A 24,139-nucleotide genomic window follows, 5' to 3' on the forward strand; every position below is an offset into this window, starting at 1 on the left:
TAATAAAATTAAGATTAAAACAAAAAATAAATTAACAACAATGACAACGGTTGTTAATTGATGTGAATAATTTATTAATATGATTTTTGGTGAATAAACGGTTTATCGTATAAAAAAAAATATATATTTGATTGTAAAAAATCCAATAAATATGATTACACCTAATCATTATTCATTACAGATTTTGAAGATGAATATTTTAATTTTATGTTTATTTATTATTATATCCATATAATCCATAAAAATTAGTTAAAATCATTTAAATATATTAAAAATAAAATATATTAATTAATTTTTCAATAGTTAGAACTTAGAGGCTTTGGGATACCATTTCATGATTTTTTAACTTGAACAAAATCTAATATCAGGTAAGTAAAAAAGTCTGTCTTTGTGGAAATGTAATTCACTTTAATTAATATCATCAAATAAATTACGTTGCAATATACCAATCTTACTATAATGTAACAGTTGCATCAAATTGACCAGGAGAGTCTTAATATATAAATTATTAACACCTCGCCGTCTAGTGGTCGCAGCCTGATTTCCGCAACATCAACCACATTTTCTCTCTCTAAGTTCTAGAACTCGTCGTCTCTTCTCTCCCACGCGATGGCACTCCTGTTTCACGTGACCAGGAAAACCCTAACTGATTCCGTACGGCTTGGATGGAAGTCACACGTCCGTGGACTTCAGACCTTCACGTTGCCGGATCTCCCCTATGATTATGGCGCTTTGGAGCCCGCGATTAGCGGCGAGATTATGCAGTTGCACCACCAGAAGCACCACCAGACTTATATTACTAATTTCAACAAAACACTTGAGCAGCTCGACCAAGCCATCAACAAAGGCGACGCTTCCACTGTTGTCAAGTTGCAGAGTGCCATCAAGTTCAACGGGGGAGGTCTGCTTGAATTCTTTTGAATTCATTGTTTTGGCTGTTTACTGTTTTCTTTTGTCCAAATGAAATGATGAGACAGGAATCGGAAACGATTTTTTTTGTTAGGTAAAAAACATACTCTAGCAACCCTGAAATTAGTAATGTAACAACCCTAAAATCGGAAATGATGCCAAAGCCTGCCCAAGATGATATTCCGGCTTCAAACTAGAACATACTCTAGCAACCCTGAAATTAACTTGGAGACTATAAATCACTAACTACGGTTAAAAGTTACTTATATAACTCAGAGATGATAATCAAAGCCAGCCATTGGACACGAATTTATACAAAAAATAGTCCTAAAGTTTCTTGAAGGGTATACATGTCATGTAGTGCCAGTTATTGACACCTAGAAAAGTTAGTCTCTTCTCATAAATGAATTAATAATAAACTCACTTGTAAAATACTATCTTTCCTTGTAAGGATAGGGGCCTTTTTAAGAAAAACGATGAAGTGATAGATATATTCCATAAATGCATATGGAGATAGCTTGACTATATTAAGAATAGAATATAAACCAAAGTTATTTGCCAACCTGGTGACAAATAACTAACTCATAAAGGAGTTCATTTCCTTATTGATGCCATTATTAATTGACTCAAAATTTAGTCTTTGATTTGAGTAATGAATGTGTAGACTCTTGACGTATACTAAGATGCAAAATAATTAATTATTATAGCATTAGTCCTCATCTAGACATATAAAATATTGTTGGACTATTTAAGTAATCTAAGCAAAGTGGTGTATTGCACAAATAGTTGTGTTGTACATATTTGTTAGATTTTGAAATAGGAAAAGGTGAACATGGGAGGGTTGTATAATTTAGTATAATGATGTGGCATGTCGTTAATTACTAGATGCAAAAATTTAATGAGTCTTGTCTTAATACTATAATTTTAAAGTCATTAAGTTATTCTTGACAAGTTGATTGGTTTTTGCTATGACACTACAAAAAGTGACAAATGTGTTTAACTAACATTTGTTATTGCTTTATCAAATGTTTGATTATGAACATGTGAAAGCAATTTTATTTTAATGATAACTAGAAATGTAGTTTACTTGTTAGATTGATCAAAATAATTCTCCAGTTAGAACCATTTTATGTATATGCTGACAAAATGTTTGATAGGCGGAGGTAGTTCTGAAAACAAGTACATTATGCACTTGCTTTCAGTCAGCTGCTTTGGATATTTTCTTCTACTATCGTGTTTTTTCTCTTTGTTTGCAGAATCTGAAATTTTTTGCTTGAAGCCAGACAATGTCCCTAAATTGATCATAAGCGAATGACATGCTGAATATATTTAAACTTCTGTAAAGAAGATGGCATGCATCAATGTGTCAAGAATAACTCAGTGACTTTAAAATTATAGTATTAAGACGAGATTCATTAAAATTTTGCATCTTGTAATCATCGACATGCCACATTATTATATTAAATTATAGAGCCCTCCCATGTTCATCTTTTCCCATTTCAGAATCTACCAAATTTGTACAACACAACTATTTGTGCAAGACACCTCTTTGCCTAGAGTACTTACGTAGTCCAACAATATTTTATAAGCCCAGATGAGGACTAATGCTATAATAATTAATTATTTTGTGTTTTAGGATTTGTCAAGAGTCTACATAGTCATTACTTAAATTAAAGACTAAATTTTGAGTCAATAGATAATGACATTAATAAGGAAATGAACAAAAGGAATCTTCATGAATTAGTTATTTATCACCAGGTTGGTAGATAAATTTGGTTTATGTTCTACTCTTAATATAGTCAAACTATCTCTATATGCATTTATGAAACATATCTATCACTTCATCGTTTTTCTTAAAAAGGTTCTATTCTTGCATGGAAAGATAGTATTTTACAAGTGAGTTTGTTAATGCATTTATGAAAAGAATCTGTCAACTTAGCTCTACTGACTTTTCTAGGTGTCAATAACCAACACAACGTGGCATGTATACTCTTCAAGGAAATTTAGGGCTATTTTGGTATAAATTCGTGTCCGATTGCTGGTTTTGATTATTATTTCTGAGTTATATAAGTGACTCTTAACTGTAGTTAGTGATTTATAGTCTCCAAGTTAATTTTAGGGTTACTAGAGTGTGTTCTAGTTTGAAGCCGAAATTTGGTAAGTTTTACTTGTTTGACTCTTCAGCTGAACGATGTAGCTGAGTTGAAACAAGTTTTACTTTTACATGAATTTTGGTTCTAAGTTTAGTTGGAAGATATTTAGTTGTTTTGTGAAAACAAGATGAGGATAACAGAATTGGAATAAAATTGATTTATTATTTAGTATATGTGTGGAAAGTTAGCTTTTCCGGTTTCAATCTGATGACATCTAGTGTGAAAATTTTTAGTTCGATAATGGAGTTGATCGTAGAGCTTTTGCTTAGTGTAATTGTTAGGATGATAAGTTATTATTTAGAAGTTAGTGTGAGAAGTACATTGATGGAGACTTAACTAAATGTGGCTTTATACATCCTGTAGTGTTTTCATTTATGATCAAAGTTGATGGCATCTTCATAGGTAGCTTACTTAATAAGAGACTTGAGGGTATATTACTTCTTCTTGTGTTTATGGTTCTCTCTGAAAATAACCAATATTGTTTGGTGTCAGTTTTTTACTTCAGTTTATCAAATGGGTATATCTCATGCAGGTCATGTCAATCACTCAATTTTCTGGAAAAATCTCACCCCTGTTCATGTAAGTTATACTTCTAAAAGTTTTTGTGGGTCTTTTTTCTGAAAAAGTTATTCAATGTTTTTAAACATGTTGCTATGGCAGGAAGGAGGTGGTGAGCCACCAAAAGGTTCCCTTGGTTGGGCTATTGACACACATTTTGGTTCGATGGAAGCATTGATACAAAAGATGAATGCTGAAGGAGCAGCTTTACAGGGCTCTGGATGGGTGGTAAGTTTTTCAGTTGATTAATGTCCAAGAATTCCAGATTTGTCAGTCCATTTTATTGCATTTATTTCAATGCAAGGGTTTGAAAATTACTTAGCCAAAATCAAGGAACTATTTGTTTGTTGTTGAACTGAAATATGGAATGCCAATCATTGATGATTTTGTCATCTTTGAATTGTTTTTGAATGGGTCCATTTCACAATGGAAATATCACAATGTCATAAAACAATCAATTAAAATTCAAAAAGATCCTCTAATTCCAATTAGGAATTTGTTGGGACTGTTAGTGTTTGGATTTCGCCTGGATGTGTCTAGCAATGCTAATGCTATTATTTTATCTGGCTTTTACCACATCATGTTTTGGCAGTGGCTTGGCGTGGACAAGGAGTTGAAGAAGCTTGTGGTTGAAACAACTGCAAATCAGGTAAATGGTGAGAAAGTTTGCTGGAGGCATGAGTGAGTGAAGAACTTTCTAATTGTCTGGAACCTGTGAAATTGATTCATCATTCTGTTGTAAAATTTAACTAGTTATTTAATTATTCTGCAGGATCCACTGGTAACTAAAGGTCCAAGTTTGGTTCCTTTGCTTGGCATAGATGTTTGGGAGCATGCATACTACTTACAGGTAAATTTCAAATCATTGGTTTTCTAGACCACCGATAGAGAGAATGTGACTTCTTTACAGTGTTTGAAAATGGTCCCCAGTTTTTCAGTGTTGTCTTGACTAAGAAGTGGCTGCTTTATTATCACTTGCATTGATGACATAGATGGTAGATATGTACTTTGGAGCCCTCATCAGGAAAACTAGAATTGTTTTCTGTGCATCATTTAAGCTCAAATTTAACATAGCATTAAATTTGTTAGTTCCATTTTGGCTAGCGATTCATTATTCTCTCAACAGTTTAAAAGCCATGAGTTGCTGTTGGTGTATATTAGTTAAACGTCATCATATAAGTTTTTGTGTAAACAGATTATTTCTTTTCAGAATAGATTGAATTATTACTTTCATCCTTTTATGAACACCTGTTTGTATTATGTTCTCATCTCGTGTTTTACAGTACAAGAACGTGAGGCCAGATTATTTGAAAAACATTTGGAAAGTCGTCAACTGGAAGTATGCCAATGAACTGTACGAGAAAGAATGCCCTTGAGGTAGGTGCAGTTTGTTTGAGTTGGGTGCCCCCCATGCTTTTCTGCAATGAGTCTTAGTGTGCAGCTCTTACTCTTTTGTAACTTGCTATTAATGGCACCATTGATCATTTGTACCCATCTTTTGATCGGCCTTCTCTAGTACGATAAGTTTATGGTTTGAATCTGTTTGGGCGTGTGTATGCTATGCAATTTACTAGCTATTATCAGGCTCAGATGTGAAAAGCTTTTGGACGAAATCCTCTTAGTATATGCATAATATTGCCTTCAATAAACTTTGGGTAGAAATTCTGTGGGATAATGACTAATTTTCTATCCTAATTATGTCGAAGGGATAAAATATGTTTCACCTTTCGACAGTTTCTACAGGAAATAAAATTTGTCAAATTTTAAGATAAACACGTCTTTTATTATTCTTCATAATCGTTAAAGTTAAATAATCTTTCATAAAATAATAAATATTAAAGTTTTAAGCAATGTTCAACAAATATTCATTGCTTTTAACTGCAATAGACCAGAGTGATTTCAATGGTCTAGTGCTATTCATTTGAAGTCATACCGGATAAAATTGTATTAGAATCGCACTAAAATAATGTGATTAAACAAGAATCACAACGAAATTGTGAGATTTCAATTGAAATTAATATAATTACGAGTTTGAAATTGGTTAGACTTTTATTTTATTTTTTTAATTAAAGATAGGAGTTTAAATTATAAAATTTTAGTATATGTTTGAAATTTAAGAGATATTAATAAAATAATATTTGTATATTTTATAAATTAACAAAAGTCTATTTTGACCGATTTAAATTAACATCTTTTTTTTTTAACAAAATATGAGAAAATGTTATTTTTCATCTTCAAAATAACAATTATCATTTTAATATCATTCAAGTGAAAGATATCATTTTCAATAATTCTTTCTAGCTATAGCCTCCTAAACATATTTTTTATTTTTAACTCAACTGATGATGATATAAATAAATTGTTCCTATCAATTTGATGATAAATTAAATGATAGTTGAGAATAGGGATGGATTCGGATTGAGTCAAGCCCGAACACCTCTCAACTTTAGTTTGACTTGCATTAAAAAATGAACTAAATATTTTGATTTGAGTTTGGTTCGAATTTTAATTAAACGAATTTGAGTTGAGCTAAATCGAACTGAATTAACTCTCGAGACTGAATTGGTTTGGATTATATCTAGACCGTATTAAAAATTAGAGATCGTCTAATCTTTACATCCAGTTAGAATATTCCAAAAATGATTTCCCTATTTAGAGGATGGTAAAACATAAATGAAATATGGAGAATATGAAAATGTGAAAAACAGATTTGAAGATAATTTGATAGAGTTTTTACCGTAATGACAATTGAGCCTCTTGTAACTAGAGTAATAGTACATACACAAGAAACTACACTAAGACATTTTTTAATCGAACTGAATTCAAACTAAAATGAATCGAACACTCTTTGGCTTAAATTCGACTCTAATTAAAAAATGAGTCAAATCTTTTGGTCAAATTCGGTTTGAATTTTAATCAAACAAATTTGAGTCAAATTAAATTGAATCGAATCAACTTTTAAAACTGAGTCAGCTCAAATTATATCTAGGCCTACTTGAGAAAAAAAAAGTTGATGTTCATAGTTTTGAATTCCTCTTATATACCCAGAAGGTTTTCTGGAATTGAAACATTTTTTTATGTACGAAAAATCTTAAATATATTATGATTATTAGATGAGTGAAGTCTCTTGGGCCGTCTAGAAGTGGTATTTTCCATTAGGCCGAGGAGTATTTTCCACCCAAAGTTTAGTGCAAAAATAAATATGCACATATGAAATTTTAAAAACTTAAATATTCATATAAGATTTAATTTATTTTTATATATTCAAAAATCTTCTGTTAGAATTAAAGGTAAAACTATAATTTTATCAATAATATTAAAATAAATAAAATTTTATTTTATTTTCTCTTTTTAATTTAGAAAATTAATAATTTTTTTTAAGATTAAGTTTTAAAAAATTCACTTTTTTTTCTTCAAGTTTTGGAGTTTGAAAAATTCTCTCCCTCCTCAACCTCTCTCTCTGGAGAACAACAGACAAAACCTTTGTTTAGATGACAAACTTTAGGGGAAAAAATGAATTTTTTATAACTTAATCTTATAAAAAAATTATTATTTTTTAAATCAAAAGAAGAAAATAAAATATAATTTTATTTATTTTAATATTATTGATAAAATAATAATTTTATTCTTACTCTAAAAAAAATTATTAAGTGTATGAAAATAGATTAAACTTTGGGTAAGTATTTAAGTTTTTAAAATTCTGTAGTATGTGCTGTCTTTGCATCAAACATTGGGTGGAATAGTCCTTTGGCCTTTCTATTAATATGGAAAAATATTAAGTGATACAAATGTATGAATTTATTCACACTGTCAATGTAATAACACACCCCGTCACCATGTGGGTGTGCAGCGAAAACTTTTACTTTATGTTGGGCCAAAAATAATTATTGCAAAAATGGGACCTAAGTGAGAATATTAGAATTACATAGGGGCCTTCAAATTTAGGCTCAGTGGCTCCTCTGTATAAAACGGTTGAATGAGATAAGTCTAAAAAACCCTAACGCAACAGCACTTGAGAGCCCGAAGTTACAGCCGCAGCAACAATGGTCACTCTTTCTGGGGATTTCATAACGTTTATCAACTAATATAAATTGATTTGTGTTTATTCATATAGATTTTGTGTTATTCATCTACTGATTTTTCTGTTTCGTCTTGTGTGGGTAGACTTTCAAGCGCAGAAACGGTGGGCGTAACAAGCACGGACGTGGACACGTCAACTTCGTGAGATGCTCAAACTGCGGAAAGTGCTGTCCAAAGGATAAGGCCATCAAGAGGTTTTTGGTGAGAAACATCGTGGAGCAAGCCGCTGTCAGAGATGTGCAAGAGGCCTGTGTCTATGACGGTAAATAATCTGATTTCTGATCTGATCTTTAGTCCTTGTTTTGTTTTGGTTGGTGTGGTTGAATAATGTTAGATTTGTTTATTTTGTTTTGGTTTTTGTGAAGGGTATGTGCTGCCTAAGTTGTATGCGAAGATGCAGTATTGCGTTTCGTGTGCAATTCACTCCCGTGTCGTGAGGGTTCGCTCTCGCACTGACCGCAGGAACCGTGAGCCACCAAAGCGATTCATCAGACGCAGGGTACTTTTTTTCTTTTTAATTAGGGTTTTTATGGTTAAGTTTTTATCTGGCCTTCTATGGTATTAGGGTTTCTGATAGGTTTTATTAGGGTTTCTGATAGGTTTTATTAGGGTTTAGAGTCTAAAATAGGTAATTAATGTTTAATGGGGATTCTTAATTTTGCACGTATGATCGATAGTGATACACATCAAGCACTGTTAAGTTTTGCTTGAGTACTGTACCTTGTCGATATATGAACTTTGTGATTGCTTGTTTGTATCAGATTGTTATTGTTATTCATGCTATTTCTAAATGCTATTTTACCATGAAATTATTATTATTTTTTTTTTTGGGATAATACTAATGACCTTATTTGACATTTTCAGGATGATATGCCAAAGCCTGCCCAGGGTCCTCCTGGAGGCGCTCCTCGTGCAGCTGCCGGAGTCGGGAATCCCCTTCGTCCATGAAGAGTCTTATTTTCTTTTGTTTGCTATTATGCTTCCCTAGAACTTTTGTGTAGGGATTTTTAATATTTTATGGTGATCTCTTAAGACGATTTTGATCATTACTGTTGAGTTTTGCAAGTTTCATGGCTATCACAATTGATATTTTGTTTTAATTGGATTTCTTATTGGCACCATTTCTTTTCAGTAATGGGTTGTCTTATTTTTTATTTAATGGAGTTTCTAACTTCTCATCTTGATTTAGTAGCCTAGTGATTTGGGCAAATAATGTCATATACATACATCCTCATATGTTTTTGGTTTATTAACAGGCAATTGTTACACCATTGGCCGATGAAGAATAATTGAACAATTCTTGTGTTAACATCTAGGATTAAATATTAGATGATTCAAGCTTTACGACCATAAATCAAAATTTCTTTTAGTTGAAACATCATGAAATGTTTGAGGGTTAACGACTTACTGCTTGCTATCTCTGGTGCCGTCGGTGAGTGAAAATCCAGTGGCAGTAGAGCTTCCACTTCTGATAAATTGATTACTTGGTATTGGTGGCATATTTTACTAATAACAAAATTATGTGTAAAATTTTTATATATAAACAAAAATGTATTATCATATAATTAGATATTTTATCTTTAATTTTTAATTATTTAATCATATAATATGTTATTGATTGTGTATATAATAACATGACATTGATTTGTGCATATAATGCTGCACTTTCACTAAACATCATATACCAATGAGGAGACTACTACAATAACAAGGATTCTGATTCAAAAATGAGTTTGACTACAACTTGATTTTCAACTCTTTCATTCGGTGCTTGTAGTAACATAGTATTTCAATGTGCAGCCAGTTGTTTGAATGATTAAACTTGATAGATGAACGATATGTAAATCATTTCAGAATAGCAATCTGCAAAATTTTTCCTGGGAAGAAGTAATAATGTGCAGCTTCTAATGTGACTGTCAGTCTATTAAATACCAAAAATATTAGCCTGAGCATCCTTGAAGTTGCTTGGCAATCCTGATGCATTGTGTCATGGAACAATTAGTCTTGATTGCGTTGGAGGCAATGTGCGACCTACTAACAGCATATCCTTCCTGCAACTTCCACACTAGCCACTCAGTCCAGAGATGATATAAAAAAAAAGGTTAAAAGTCTGAAACAAGTACACTAGAATGCTGCCCAGATAATCATAATGGAATTTTGTTCGATGAATTACCCTGTGCATGGCGCTCATAATAATACCTAGAGAAGGAGAATCCACCTTTGCTCTGCTTGCCATCTGGGACAGTTTAAAAATTCATCAAACCACTACATCCTGGAAAGATTAATGATAACAAAAAGTAGAGAATCTACTTGTACCTCGTCCAATTTGATATACCCAACTGGTAGTCTGGGGTCACTTTCATCTATCATCCGTTTTAAAAGTTTTTCCAGATTAGTTCCTGTACCATTGCCCACCCATCCCCTCTGCTCAGCCAAATTTAACATATCTGTTAAATAAGAAGCTTTGTGAAGAGGGCCTGTCCACAGGGGCCCTGAAACAACCAGGGAGCTAGAACCCTGGAGAAGATATCAACAAGTTAGAATACTCTCGAGATTCCAAGTCTCCAAGTAAAAATGGTACTGAGTATAGCCACAAAAACTGAGGAAACATTAATGAAGGCATACAATATTATTGCTGCAGGGACAGCAGATTTGACCAAGTTCTTCCCAGGAATACGTTTGAGAATTCCCACAACTGGTACAGTAGCTAACGAAACCATAACATCTGTTGTCATGAATGTTGAGTCATTGATAGAGACTAACAAGAGCAACAAGATTCATAGAAGATGGAATAAATAAAGGACTAAAATGTTACCTGTTATCTGGTAAGGAGCCACGATTTACTCTGAACATGACTCTGAAAACAGGTCCATGGTATGAATAATATGAAAAAAGAGGAGTAACATAATAACCTTGAGCAGAAGCGTCCCGTACTGCCCCACCTATAAGCATCCTCAAACCAATCTCGTTTGAATATGGCATAGGGCGAATATATGCTCCATATGCAGCTAATGAACTATAAAATGAAAAACACAGCCAGTTACTTATCTGCCAGTGCTCGAATCAATAAACAAACATGGCACAATATGCAATAACAAGAGAAGCAATAAAATAGCAAAATATGCAACCAATCACATTATCGAAATTTACAGAGAAATTATATACAGTTCAAGTTATTGAAACAAAACCAAATTCAGTTCTACTTTACATGTAACAGTACTAGAAAGGGAAGAATTCAGAACTCCAATTTTATAACTTATCAAAATTTTCTGTGTCAATACAGAGCTACAATTCATAAAATCAAGAGCAACGATATGGCTCTTCTTCGATGACAGTTTGTATTTAGAAATCTGAACTCAAACTTCAGAAAAGGAGTTTGCTAGAAAGACAAGATTTTGAAAATCCTATCCACTCCTTCATATGGATGGCAGAGGTCTTTTATCTTTCAGAGAAATCAATTATGAAAAAAAAAAGTGCTAATAAAATCAACGAGGGAAGATAATATCATGAAAGGATAAAAAATTTAACAATCATATCTCGCAATTTACCAAATTTAATGAAATGAACTTCCATTTACCAATTAGGCCGATGACCGCCGGAAGAGTAGCCATCGGTGGACGTTAAATACAGCAATCCATCGAACTTTATGGCATTAAAGACATTCCTTAAGAAACTAGAATCACTCCCAAATGAGTCAACATCAATCAAATCGAAAAATTCCCTTTTCAAATAAGATTCAGATAAAACTCTGTTTGCATCAAAATGTGTAACCACCCATCTCTTGTCCTCCCCTGAACCCCTCTCAATACTTCTCAAATTACCCACAATAACCCTCCTGTTGTCATCATTTGCATCGTTGGCCATCACAAAGTCGGCTTCAGCTTCAGCCAAGTATCGGAGGGAACGAACTCCACAACCACACATCGCGTCAAGCACACGTAATTGTCCCTTTGATTGCTTGTAAAGTGTCGCTGAGAGCACGCCGAGGTCACGCCCAGTGGCGCTCTCATGGCGAAAGAAGGTATCTTCGGTCTCAAATTTGAGACCCCTTTCGCTTTGGTAAGTCGATTTGAGTTCATTTGTGATAATTGGTGGGCTAAAGTTTGGAACATGGTTTGAATATAAGAGTTTATGATCAGGGTTTTGGGAATTGGATAATGGGTTGTCCTCATTTGTGAGGATTAGTGGATTAAAGTGTGAAGTTCGGTGTGAAGTTGGGGGTTTAGCTTTAGGGCTACAATTTTGAGGTTTTGATAATGGGTTATGGAGTAATGGAGATGGGGAAGGGCTGAGGGTTTTGGGTGCCATAGTAAACAGTGCGGGGAAATTGTAGGGCTCTTAAGTGATTTTCCCGAGGTTTTTTCGTATGGGGTCGTCGATGGATTTTTACCTTTTTTTTAGTTGCCACTTCTGTAATTGGATAACGGATGGCGGGACCACACTATTAAATTGATAAGCCTTAGAAGTTTTTAAACTACTGTATGTTTTATTGGGTTGGAACTCTTCTACAGGTACTTTCATTCTGGGGTTTGTACTTTGAGTTTGTTAGGGTTTTTTCTTCTCTCTTTGGATTGCGAGTTATTAATATTTTATCTGATTGATCTAGACAGATGTTGTGCTACAAGCTATTGTGCTTCTACTTGTTTGAGGGCACGGAGTCCTCCAAAGTTTTGAGCTTTGAACAAAGCAGGAGGGAAAGAGGGCAAAACGGAAGAGATGAAAGCAGCAATATGGACACTCATTTAGGTAAACCTTTGATTTTCATGGAAGTTATTGCATTGAATCTGTGAGACTTCTGCTGTTGTAGGTTGAGGTGAATAAAGTGTTTAATTTTGGCATCTTATACTCTCAAAAGTTTATGTGGCATATTTCCTGCTAAATTAAGAAAATTTTACCTAGGTCAAAGTTAGAAGTGATTGCCCCCTTTGTATAAGTCAGTGATGGATTATCTGGTTTTACCATAACATTCTAAGGGGGCGTTTGGTTTGGGTAATATTTTATTACCAAAATAGAAAAATTATTTTGAAGATAGATTACTTAGAAAATTACTGGATATAAATAATTACTATGTTTGATAAAATTTGGTGGGTATAAATAATTATTGTGTTTGATTAAAGGTAATAAAAGATTACTAGTAAATTATTTTACTTAAATGCCCTTGAATATAATTATTTTAAAATATTTTTTATATTATTTGTTATATTAATTAAAAATAAATTTATTTTTATCTCAAAAAATTAATAAATAATAATATAATTATAATAAAATCAAGATTACCTCAGTAATCTTTAAATACCTAAGGTGAAGGTGGTAATCAGATTACCACCTATATTACCTGCCACGTCAATATTGGTAATAGAAGATTACTGTAATCTTTTATTATTAACAAACCAAACAAGGGAATAAAAGATAAATTAGCAAGGTAATCTTAAAAGACCCTAACCAAACGCCCCTGAATGTCATGTTAGCCTAGTGTCTTGTATGTCAACTCTAGTTATGAAAGCTTTAACTAATACAATGGATGCAATTCTACTTATACAAATATCTTTTTTAACTTAATTGCTGTATCCTACGACAAGAAGATCTTAAACAATTATATTTCTGCTTGGAGTATTAATTATACTTCCTGTCTAGATAATTTAGTTAATGAACTTTATAAAACCAGTTTGTGTATATGCAATCACCTGGAAAATCAATCAAATCATTCGAAAATTGAAGCAAGAGTCTGCATATTTTGCATTTCTCAGTTTCAGTTTCCATTGAGACACAGTTATGTAGATTTCATTATCTTTTCTTGAACAAATTCAAAATCTGATTTTTAGAAGTGTATAACTGATCTGGAAGACATATATGCATCATCTTAACACCTATAAGAGCATGGAGGAGTTATTTTTTTGGCATTTTTTGTTTGATAAGATAAGATTCTGATGTTAAAAATACCTTCTGGATTGAGCACACGTCATCAATATTTATCTGTGTTTTTGTTTTTTACTTTTTGTTTGACTTCATAGATGTCTATTTTGCTATTAGCATTCTCATACATGCATGAGTTTCTGTAAAAGAATTTGGCCACAATCTTAAGACTTTGTTTAGTTTCCTGACTTAGATTGGATGGCATGCTAAATTGGGACATTTAAAATGTCAAGAGGTAAAAAAGAACAGGTAGCAAGAAAATAGGGAGAACATCACACAAGAATATATAATGTGAAGTGGTTGCTTAGTAATTGATTCTCTTATAGACAGTATTATGTACATGGGAGAAAATGATTAATAAGTAGCATTGATAACTGATAATGACAGTGCATCTGTACATTCAAGATGCCATAAAAAATTTCTCAGCTCCACTCACGGATATAGCCAATCATGGTACTGCATCAGTGGCTAAACTAGGAGCACCATAATCAATACATTCATATAAGAAAAAGGCCCACTGATTTTGGAGGCTAAATCCTATTCTCAGTGGATGAAGAATAATAAACAAATTTGAGCCCTGAGAAGAGCTATTTAAGGTCAGCATGAAAGAGTTATTATTTTGTGAAGTAATTGCAACAACAGAAGGAATTTGAGACCATAGTCTAACATTTGTGCCATTTTTATCTCTCACATGTGGTTGGGAAGCAGTGCTTCAATGGGAAATTTTTCTTTTCCAAACTTTAACCTACGGCGCTTGATGTCTTCTTTTGAGATAGTTGTAAATACAGTTAAAGAAGATACTGAAAAGCGGTGGATGCTTTCAATTAGAAGGTTCTTTTTCCAGGTGTATTCTTGTATGCTCACCAGAGTTCTGTTTGCCATATTTAATTGAAAATTTGTTGTTTAATAAGATTTAAAGTGTGGCCTGTTTCCTATATGAAGGAGCCTAGGCTAATAAATCATGAGTATTAATTATGCTTATTTTTGCAGATAGTAGATTGATGATTTGGTGCTGTTAAGATGTGGAAATTGGAAGTTTATTAATCTCAAATGTGTTCTAAATTAGCACATCTTGGGGAACCTAGAGATACAATATGAGGGGTTAAAATTAAATAAGTAAAAATATAAAGGGTCAATTAAAGAGTAATGAAATATAAGAAGAGTCAGTGTAAAATTTTAATGGTTATTTTGATATTTTCAATATATTAAACTACCAAATTTTCAAACCTAAAGTAGTATTAAACTACTAATTTTTCAAACCCAAGGGAGGTAATTACTAATTTTTAGTGACCCTCCTTGACACCCTTTGGGTCCGCAACTAGTCAACCAGCTACTTAATTTGCTGAAAGTAGCATTGACCTGGAATGATTTGGACTTGTCTAACTGTACAATTAGTTTCATAAATGGCAGACAGATTTTATTTGTCATTTTCTTGAAATTTCCAAATCTTTCCAGGTCAATATTTAGTTAGTATGACTCATTTTAACATCTATGCAATTAAAAATTATTAATGGAAGCTCAGATTTAGTAACACAGAGAAACTTTCAATTTTAGATATCTAAAAATATGAACCAATTAGGTAAGAATTTGGAAGGTAATATGAGAAATTGCTAAAAATACTAACTGTCATTAATGCTAGTTATTGTTATGTGGTAATTGGAAAACTTTACTACTATGACCTTATTACATTTAATCTTTTACTGCTTGACTCATTAATGGAAAAGAATTGCATCTCTTCCAGAGAAGCTCTGCAAAATTGAAATAAGTAAGACCTTTCTGTTCAAAAGTCAGGCTTTGTTCTTCAGCAAAATACACATTTTTTCTTATTTATCTGTTTTGTTTTGTTTGTCTTACTTCTATCACTCTTGTTTGTTTGAATCCTCTATTAAAACATCCTTTTAAGGGATAAAACACCAAAAAGTAAAACAAAAGAAAGGAAAGGTATTCTCGATTTCTTTCTTGTTAATATCACACTTCCAAGCTCAGAAGTCTTGCACCTTTTCTGGCTGAAGATCTACTTTTATTGATATGTATCCTCACTATATTGTCCCTGCACTTGAAAGAGATATATCCTAGACTATCCGAATAGTCCTAATAGTTTCTTTATTATTGATATTGGACCTTTTTATGTTTTAGAACATTTGTTATTATTATTTTTTTATTTATATGCAAGGGGTTGTGTTGAAAACAGTATTAGAGATTGTAACAGAATGAAAGTGTTTTGGACCTATTATAGGAGCTAGTTTGCTTCTGACCTCTGAGGTGACTTGGCAGACACTAGATTAAGTTCCATTGTTTTGTCAACATTTTTTTATTTCCCATCATCCATTCAAAATTTCACCTGTTTATATTGTCATTGTGCCCCGTTCACTCACAGATTCTAGTGTCTGCTGAATGTTCTTTTATTGTTTCAAATTTCTACTTCCGAAGGTTTCTTATTGTTGTTATTGTGTGATCAGTTGAGATCAAGAATAGGGCAGTGTGCTGGTGAGCAGCCCTGGTTTTCCTTTTCTGATGCTGAAAATTTCAGCTTTCATAGTTATGGAAGATCTTCAACAGAGTTCATCAACTTCTTCCTCTTTAATCTCCTGCTCGTCGTCCTCCTCTTCACTTATTCAACTCCCATTGGCAATTGATGCTGAGCTCTGGCTGATGGCTGAGGAAAGGATCCAAGAGATATTGAGTATTATCCAACCAGCTATGGTTTCTGAGCAAAAAAGGAAGGAGGTCATCGATTATCTTCAGCGACTAATTAATAGTTATTATGGAGTTGAGGTGAAAAATTACTGTATCCTACTTTCTAGATTCTTAAAATTTGTAAATGTTGCCAATATTAGTGGTATCTTTCTTTTTGTTTTCTTTAATGTATGTTATTATTTCTCTCTTTGTTTAAATTAGGTTAAGTTTATAAATTCTGCCTCATTCTCCTAACAGTTTTATTATGTTGGACCTTTGAAATAATATATATAAGCATCATATGAAGTTCATGACGGATGCGAGCCCATTTTCACATGTTCCATCTAGAGCTGCTAAGAGGCTACTATATAAATTGGTAGCTCATGAAAGTTTTTATCATTTGAAATTAGCATTGTTACTTTAAAAGGAGACATTTGAGTATTGTAAATGTTATTTCAGGATCTCTGGCTTTTTTTCAAGGGTTTAAAATGTTCATTGTGTTGATTGATTGGCAAGGAGCTCACATAATCTCTGTGTGTTCCCTTTATGATGTGATATCCATGGTATCCCATCTAAACAGTTTGTTTGACCGCAGAAAGTAGCTATCTTGGTAATTTATATGATTTTCTGTTTCAACGAAACAAATGGCATGCTTATTCATTTTCCTTTGCCGTGTTGTTACTGCTTAATAGGAAGCTGAAATGAAGACATTGCTTGAAATAATCAGTGTGCATTTACTTTTTCATTGAAATATTAGTGAAAATTTAGCTTTTCTTATATATTACTGACATGATCAAGCATGGTTATGAATGAATTCCATTTGCCTTATAAATTCTTAATAGCATATTCATAGAGTTTGTTACTTATTGTTGTTTGGTTTTGAGCGCCAACGCCAATCATTTTGAAACGGATGGTTTTTTTTTTTTTTGGGTGATTAATGTTTTATAACTCCGTACTTTCACAAAGTCAAAACTTCGTGGATATTTGTTTTATGTTCCCCCAATTATAGCCACTTACCATAGGAGGATGAAAAATACAATAGCATTAAAAGTCTATAGAAGGAGCATTAAAGGGAATCAATGATTGAAGATTACACGAGATTGACCGAATTAACTTTCATTCAAGTGGAGGAATATTTCAATGTTGATTGGAAGATTAATTAGGAAAGGAATTTACCTCTTTATAAACAATTTCTTGTAAGGGCAAGGCATTTATTAATTTTTGAACATTGCTACCAAAGGAGCTCTGTTACAATAGGTGAAACACCTCTATTATCTAGGGACAATGTCTAAGTTATATTTCTTTTTTGTTATATTTAGTTATTATTTAATAAATATTCTTCACGCTATTTATATAACACATCTTAGGGTTTAAAAAATTAATATTAGAGCGATAATTAAGGAGAAAAAACTTGAGTCATTTTTTTGTTAGCATATGGTCAACACATGGATGAATAGTCAAGTGGATTCATTGGAGAAGGAGGTGAATGATTGAAGGGGCTTGTTATAGAATGAGCATGAAGAATGAAATGGGCAATTTCGAATGCTTGATGGGAGGCTATCAAAAATCTCATCGATTTAAGACATGTTGGTTGTCGTGAATGAGAGGTTGACCACCTAGATGAGGATTTACTTGATGTATGCTAAAATGTAGGGTTGGACTCGAGCCGAGCCAGCTCGAGCTCGAGCTCGAGTTCGGCTCGGTCGAGCCCGAAACGAGCCGGGCTTGGCTCGGTAGATTTTTTTTTTTAAATTTTTATACAAAATGACGTCATTTTGATCAATATATATTAAAAACGATGTCGTTTTGATAACGAAAAACGAGCTGAGCTGAGCCAAATCGAACTCGAGCCGCCCATATATGAACCGAGCTCGAGCTGGCTACTAGCCGAGCTCGAGCTGCTCGGCTCGAACCCAGCCCTACTAAAATGTCTATAGGAGGGATATGAAGTAAGAGCAATATTGACTCCCTTTTTGTAACCCATGTTTGACCTATTGCCACTGCATCAACAAACCAAGTCGTGTTGCCATCGCTCATGCCTCTGTTCCTCCAACAGGGGGACAAGTTCCAACTATAAGAAGGTTGAACGCTCTAATTTTATTGACCAAATTCAATAACTTGGGTATATTGGGTCGAGCAGTTCTTTGAGGTACATATACCCAAGTTGAGCATAAGTCAGATTAGCTTTTATAGCAATGGAGGGAATCGTAACTCACTAGTTAAGATAGATGAGGGGTGAATGCCAACAATAAGTTAGGAGACGTTATTGTCAAAATTAATGAGAAGGTTCAGCTAGGGGAAGACTAGAACTCTCTATGAGAAAATGGTAACTTCATCATATGGGCTCCTTCGAAAATTATATCCTACAATTTGAATATGTTATAGGAATGATAACGGGGTTGTTGGAACAAACATATTTGAGAAATTCACTAATAGGCTACAAGAAGAAATTAAATGTCGAATAAGAGCGCATAACCCATAAGAGCTCGTTCAGGCAATGGAGTTGGCTCAAGATCTAGAAAAGGAGATAAATAGGGAGAATTCGGACTAGGTCATCACTTGGGTTGCACAACCTGCTTCATATAACCTACGATAAATGGGTTATAAGGCCTCAAACCTAACTTCTCGCAAGCCGATTGTAATACAACAACCAATGTGTCCTTTGAGGGAGACAACAACTTTGGTGAATTAACCTCCTCTAGTAGTTCAGACAAACTAACCACCTCCATTTCGAATGGGTTGCAACAATCTAAATTTGACTCAGGCAAAGATGCAGGCTCAACAAGCTAGGAATCAATGCTTTCATTGTTAGAAGCAATACCCAAATCATGTTTGCCCAAATGCCCATTTGAGGGTATTGATAACCATTGATGACAACGGAATCCACCCGTGGTTGACATATTGTAAACAGAAAACGAACTTGTCAACATGGAAAAATGCTTATGAAATTAAGGTGCAATTTCCTACTTTGTCATGAGGACAAGTTAGGTGTTGAGGGGAAAGTATTGCTAGAGCGCCAATTATTGCCACTAACCATAGTAGACTAAAGAAGATCAAGACATTAAATGTCTACAAAAGGAAATTAAGGGGAATCATTGATTGAGGATTACATTTAGCTAACTGGATCAACTTTGATTCAACAAGAGCAAGATTTCAAGATTGATCATAGGATTAATAAGGGAAGAGATTTTTCTATTTAACAAACAGAATCTGGTTAGGGAAAGACATTGATTGTTTTCTGAACATTGCTGGCAGAGGAGCTTGGTTATGATAGGTGAAGCACCTCCATTCTGATTTAGGTGTAGTGTCTAGGTTATTTTTCTTTTTGTTGTATTTGGCTATTATTCAATAAATATTCTTCCCACTATTTGGTTAACTCTTAGGGTACTAACAGTAACAGTTCAACGAATTCTTGTACTCACCTCTTTTATATTAATAAAAAGTTTATAGTTTCAACTAATGTGAAGTAATTTCATTTTGCCTTGTACTTCTTAGCAGGCATTCCTGTTTGGGTCAGTACCGTTGAAAACCTATCTTCCAGACGGTGATATTGATTTGACTGTGGTTAGCCATCAAAATGCAGAAGTGGAATTGGCTAGAGATGTCTGTAGAATCCTTGAAAGTGAAGAGCTGGACTCTGAATTCCGAGTAAATGATGTTCAATATGTTTGTGCGCAGGTTTAGCTTTCTTCAATTCGATCTTTCACCACATAGTGATGACTTCATAACTCATTTCATTGTTAACTCGTGTTGGCACCATACAGTAGCAACACTTAAAGTGATGACTTCAAAACTCAATTTACTGTTAATTCATGCCTTGGCACCATACATTACCCTTTTTTTTTTTTTTAAATTTCAGCTATTCCCACTTGACTGATTTATGTTGCTCTAAACTTAAAAATGCAAATTTTTAACTGGCTGAGATGTGCACCCAATTTGGAGTAGGTTGGTAGTAACTCAACAGAAATATAAGTGATGGGGGTTAATGAAAATTCTGGGACTCTTCTATGATGGTTTGCCATATTGGTGATTAGCTTGCAGCAATTTTTCTCAATGCCCATGTATGCACATTTCCAACAGTTATGAAAGGGTTGACTTGTTTTTAGGTCAAAAATTGTGTTGGAGGAAGCATAATGGTACTTCTTTAGTTTAAAGATCAATATTTTTTCTCACATCCAGATATAACTAGATTTGATATTTGTAATAAATTTAGGAAACAAAACAAACAAATGTAACTTTGGTCTCTTGTCTAGTTTTATGATTTGCTGTGTCTGAGACTGTATGTGTGCGGACGTGATCTGATCTCTCAGTGCACATTCCATGGGTCAAAAAGTTTTAATTGACATCCAATTATCTGTCACCACTTGTTTCGAGCTTGCAAAATAGCAGTTTCCAATATTTTGTCTTCATAAGAAGTATATTATATGCTATACCTCTTTCTTGTTGCAAGTATTCACATTGTTATCATACTCACGTAACCATAAAAGGTTTCATCTTCATCATTTGAATTTTTGAGTTTCATTGGCAGGTTAAGATTGTAAAATGCAGTGTGAAGGATATACCAGTGGACATATCTTTCAATCAAATGGCAGGGCTATCTGCATTATGCTTTCTGGAGCAGGTACAATCTCACTTATTCCTAAGCTAGGCTACTTGCACATCCATGTCGGGCCTACCTCAGATTTTTGTAAGATCTCATGTATTTTAAGAGTAATAACTAAGCTCATGTCAATCACATGCACAGAGGAGCAGCGAGTAACATTCATTTTTGGTAGAGTAATAATATTGGATGCTTTTCCTTGCATTCTTCTAAATTCACTTGTTTCAAGTTTTCTGGATGGCCTTTCCTTCTATTTATTTTGAGCTTCTTTTTACTAATCTATTGGTTGATTTGACAGCATCCCCATCCATTCTTTCAGTCTTCTTCTCTGACGTAAAAGAACTTGTGTGTAATGGTTATAATAAATCTTTTCATCTATAGCTTTCTGTTCTTTTTCTGTAATTTTTTCCTTTTTTCTTCTTTCATGAGTTGGCTTTTTATATTTAGCGTAAGTGTTTTTTTTCCCTCTTTCTTACTTTATCTATAAATTACACAATTCTCATAGTGGCAACAATTAAACTGCAATGTCTTGCTTCTTTAATGCAGATAGATCAACTTATTGGGAATAACCATCTTTTCAAAAGAAGTATTATCTTGATTAAAGCCTGGTGTTATTATGAGAGCCGAATTCTTGGTGCCCATTCTGGCTTGATTTCAACGTATGCATTAGAAATACTGGTTTTGTGCATCATCAATCTCTTTCATTCATCTTTATGTGGCCCTTTAGCGGTGAGTTCTTTGCAGTTCAGAATATTTATGTGGTTCTGTCAGTGCATGAAAAGATTCAAACTTTAATCATTCTGTTTGCAGGTCCTATATAGATTTTTGGACTATTACAGCACATTTGATTGGGAAAATTACTGTGTTAGTATAAATGGCCCAGTTGCCATATCTTCACTTCCAGAAAGTATTGGTAGGTAGTTATAAACAGAATGCAAGTCTTCTAAAGGGTTGACATGGTTGCTGAAGATCTTTCTCCCTTTGCTTGTTGCAGCAGACACTCTGGGAAATGATGGAGATGAACTACTGCTCAGTCAGGAATTTCTGAGGGGATGCAGGGAAATATATTCTGCTCCAATTAAGGCATTAGAAACTACGGGACATGAATTTCATGTTAAGCACCTCAATATAGTGGATCCTTTAAAGGACAACAACAACTTAGGGCGAAGTGTTAGCAAAGGTATTTGATTGTTTTTACCCTTGATCATTAGGAGATAATAAATATTACTAACCAAGTATTCTTAAATCTTAATCTTTCAGCTTGAGCTCGGCTTGATTATTAGCTGATCCTAGAATCCTGGCTCAAGCTCGATCCATACAAACTTGAGCTGAGCCGACATTCGAGTTTAAGTCAACTTGGCTCAGGTCCAGCCCTAGTGGAAATTCTCCCTACACATCCAATTCTCAGGGGATTGTTTTTGAGTACTAGGGTGATGCTAGCATCCATAAGCCAACATGGACTTGGTTTTAGGTCATTTCTGGAATTTAAAGAGCTATGACCAAAATTTGTCGTTCTTGATACTTCTCAAATGGACTTTTAACTCCACAGATTATCATAACTGAGAAATTGAAGTTTCTGTACGCTGCTAAACACAGACATAGACTATACTTTTTGAAAGTTTCTTCCTGTGTTGATTAATGGAAATTATAATGTTTTGTGCTAGAACATTTTATTTGCCTCTTTTTTTTCTTATTTTTTATTGCTAGGATACTTGTGTGAGCACTAAGACAAGTTCTCTACATACTCTATTCCCAGGAAATTTCCACCGGATCAGATGTGCTCTTTTGCATGGGGCTCAAAGGCTTAGAGCTATCCTTATGCTACCAGGTGAAAGCATTGGTATGGAGCTCGAAAAGTTCTTTGTGAACACTTTGGACAGGAATGGGAAGGGACATAGACCAGATGCACAAGTTCCTGTCTCTGTGTTTGGTACTGGAAGATATGAAGAATCTGATCTCAGTGGAGACTTTAATAGTTACTATAATGGTTTACTGTATGGCCAGTGGTATCATGATTATACCTTGCCTGTTCCTTCCCAGTTGAATCCTTCATTGCCACCTTCTGAAATCTGTAACAAAGGCGGATGGGACAGCCTGCTCCAGTTTGTGCATTGCAAGCAAAATTTTTGTTATCAATGGGGAACAGAGGTATTTGTCCCTAGACTACCATTCTGCCATCCTTATGCTTCCCATCTCTCTGGTGCTACATTCAATGTCAATGAAGTTGAGAAATCACGAGGAACTGGTGCATATATTCGTGACATGGTAAATTAATTCAAAGCCTTCCATTTTATTCAATTTGCATTATGTTTGTTTGGCTGTAAAAGCCTGAAGTCAGAAAATTGTTATAACATTTAGCACAAAAATATACTACTTGAGAATTGCAGGTGTGTCATTCTTACGAAGAACCAGATGCTTCAGTTGGAGTAAGGGCTTCAGAACGTAAGACACATGCTCTGACACTGAAATCTTGTAGAAACACTGGTCAGGGTGAAGATTTGTCACAAACAAACAAGGGCAGAGACGGTTGTTCCGTTGATCTTTCACTGGAAGAATTCCCACCTTTACCAGTCATCAAGAAGCCAACACCATCGGAAGCCAATCACCAGTTCGATCAGTCCACTGTTAATTCAATGCAGGGCATGGATTGCCCTTCTACACTATGTATTAAGTTTGGAACTTATGAGAAATCAGTACCACTCTTAAGGTTGCCTTCATCACCAGTGATGAAGATGAAAACTTCGGGTGCTTCAACCACTTCAGAGTCCAAACATAAATCATCTGAAAGTGATGAAGAAATGTAAGGAATTCTAGAAAATATATGAAAATCAATAAGAAATTAAGTGTATTGGATATTTCTGAACTTTGCTGGTTTGGTGCTGCAGGGTTCTCATACAGTCATACCATCTGAAGGATGAAGACTTCCCACCCTTGTCCTCATGAAGGCATTTAAGAGTGGAAGCAACAGTTACAGCATGAATACAAGCCTATGCTCTGTTCCGACCTTTCTTGCAAGAGTTAAATCCATTCAGGAATAGTTTTGTTTTAGTTTTTTTGCATTTTCCCGTCTTCTGCCAAAGGCTAATTATTAAGTGACACTTTTGGAGGATGGATTTTAGACAGAAACTGTCTGACTTCCAGCCTCTGTCAGGGACTTTTGAACATCTATAATCTATTGCCAAGCATTTTATCATAATTTTTTTATTTTTTCGATTTAGGTAAAATATATTATTCTCTGGTAAAAGCTCTC

General features: G+C 34.0%; 4 protein-coding genes across 10 annotated transcripts; 3 read left to right on the top strand and 1 right to left on the bottom strand.

Moving 5' to 3' along the window:
• Positions 1 to 512: 512 nt before the first annotated feature.
• Positions 513 to 5,295, top strand: LOC123193421 (superoxide dismutase [Mn], mitochondrial-like). Its single transcript, XM_044606412.1, has 6 exons — positions 513 to 901; positions 3,595 to 3,641; positions 3,723 to 3,848; positions 4,213 to 4,269; positions 4,393 to 4,470; positions 4,904 to 5,295. The coding sequence occupies exons 1-6, from the start codon at positions 610 to 612 to the stop codon at positions 4,994 to 4,996; spliced, it is 693 nt and encodes a 230-aa protein (XP_044462347.1). The 5' UTR covers positions 513 to 609; the 3' UTR covers positions 4,997 to 5,295.
• Positions 5,296 to 7,530: 2,235 nt separating this feature from the next.
• Positions 7,531 to 8,800, top strand: LOC123193375 (40S ribosomal protein S26-3-like). The gene is made up of 4 exons (XM_044606318.1): positions 7,531 to 7,666; positions 7,785 to 7,962; positions 8,066 to 8,199; positions 8,565 to 8,800. The coding sequence occupies exons 1-4, from the start codon at positions 7,664 to 7,666 to the stop codon at positions 8,646 to 8,648; spliced, it is 399 nt and encodes a 132-aa protein (XP_044462253.1). The 5' UTR covers positions 7,531 to 7,663; the 3' UTR covers positions 8,649 to 8,800.
• A 600-nt stretch (positions 8,801 to 9,400) lies between these two features.
• On the bottom strand, positions 9,401 to 12,041 carry LOC123193378 (tRNA (guanine(26)-N(2))-dimethyltransferase). Its single transcript, XM_044606327.1, has 6 exons — positions 11,278 to 12,041; positions 10,516 to 10,716; positions 10,326 to 10,425; positions 10,017 to 10,217; positions 9,874 to 9,936; positions 9,401 to 9,751 (listed from the first exon to the last, which is right to left on the bottom strand). The coding sequence occupies exons 1-6, from the start codon at positions 12,006 to 12,008 to the stop codon at positions 9,641 to 9,643; spliced, it is 1,407 nt and encodes a 468-aa protein (XP_044462262.1). The 5' UTR covers positions 12,009 to 12,041; the 3' UTR covers positions 9,401 to 9,640.
• A 30-nt stretch (positions 12,042 to 12,071) lies between these two features.
• LOC123193376 lies at positions 12,072 to 24,085 on the top strand. Of its 7 annotated transcripts, none has more exons than XM_044606320.1 (11): positions 12,072 to 12,211; positions 12,307 to 12,446; positions 16,073 to 16,388; positions 19,785 to 19,967; positions 20,818 to 20,910; positions 21,436 to 21,618; positions 21,700 to 21,802; positions 21,884 to 22,069; positions 22,646 to 23,154; positions 23,277 to 23,689; positions 23,775 to 24,085. In XM_044606320.1, exons 3-11 carry the CDS (start codon positions 16,128 to 16,130, stop codon positions 23,830 to 23,832), a joined length of 1,989 nt encoding a protein of 662 aa, XP_044462255.1. In that variant the 5' UTR covers positions 12,072 to 12,211; positions 12,307 to 12,446; positions 16,073 to 16,127; the 3' UTR covers positions 23,833 to 24,085. The 7 variants fall into 7 exon arrangements, with proteins under 7 accessions (XP_044462255.1, XP_044462256.1, XP_044462254.1 ...); XM_044606321.1 differs by having other exon boundaries at positions 12,080 to 12,211; positions 12,311 to 12,446; XM_044606319.1 differs by lacking the exon at positions 12,072 to 12,211 and having other exon boundaries at positions 12,222 to 12,446.
• Positions 24,086 to 24,139: the final 54 nt, after the last annotated feature.

This window comes from Mangifera indica, chromosome 12 (assembly GCF_011075055.1).
Source record: "Mangifera indica cultivar Alphonso chromosome 12, CATAS_Mindica_2.1, whole genome shotgun sequence".
Classification (NCBI taxonomy): Eukaryota; Viridiplantae; Streptophyta; class Magnoliopsida; order Sapindales; family Anacardiaceae; genus Mangifera; species Mangifera indica.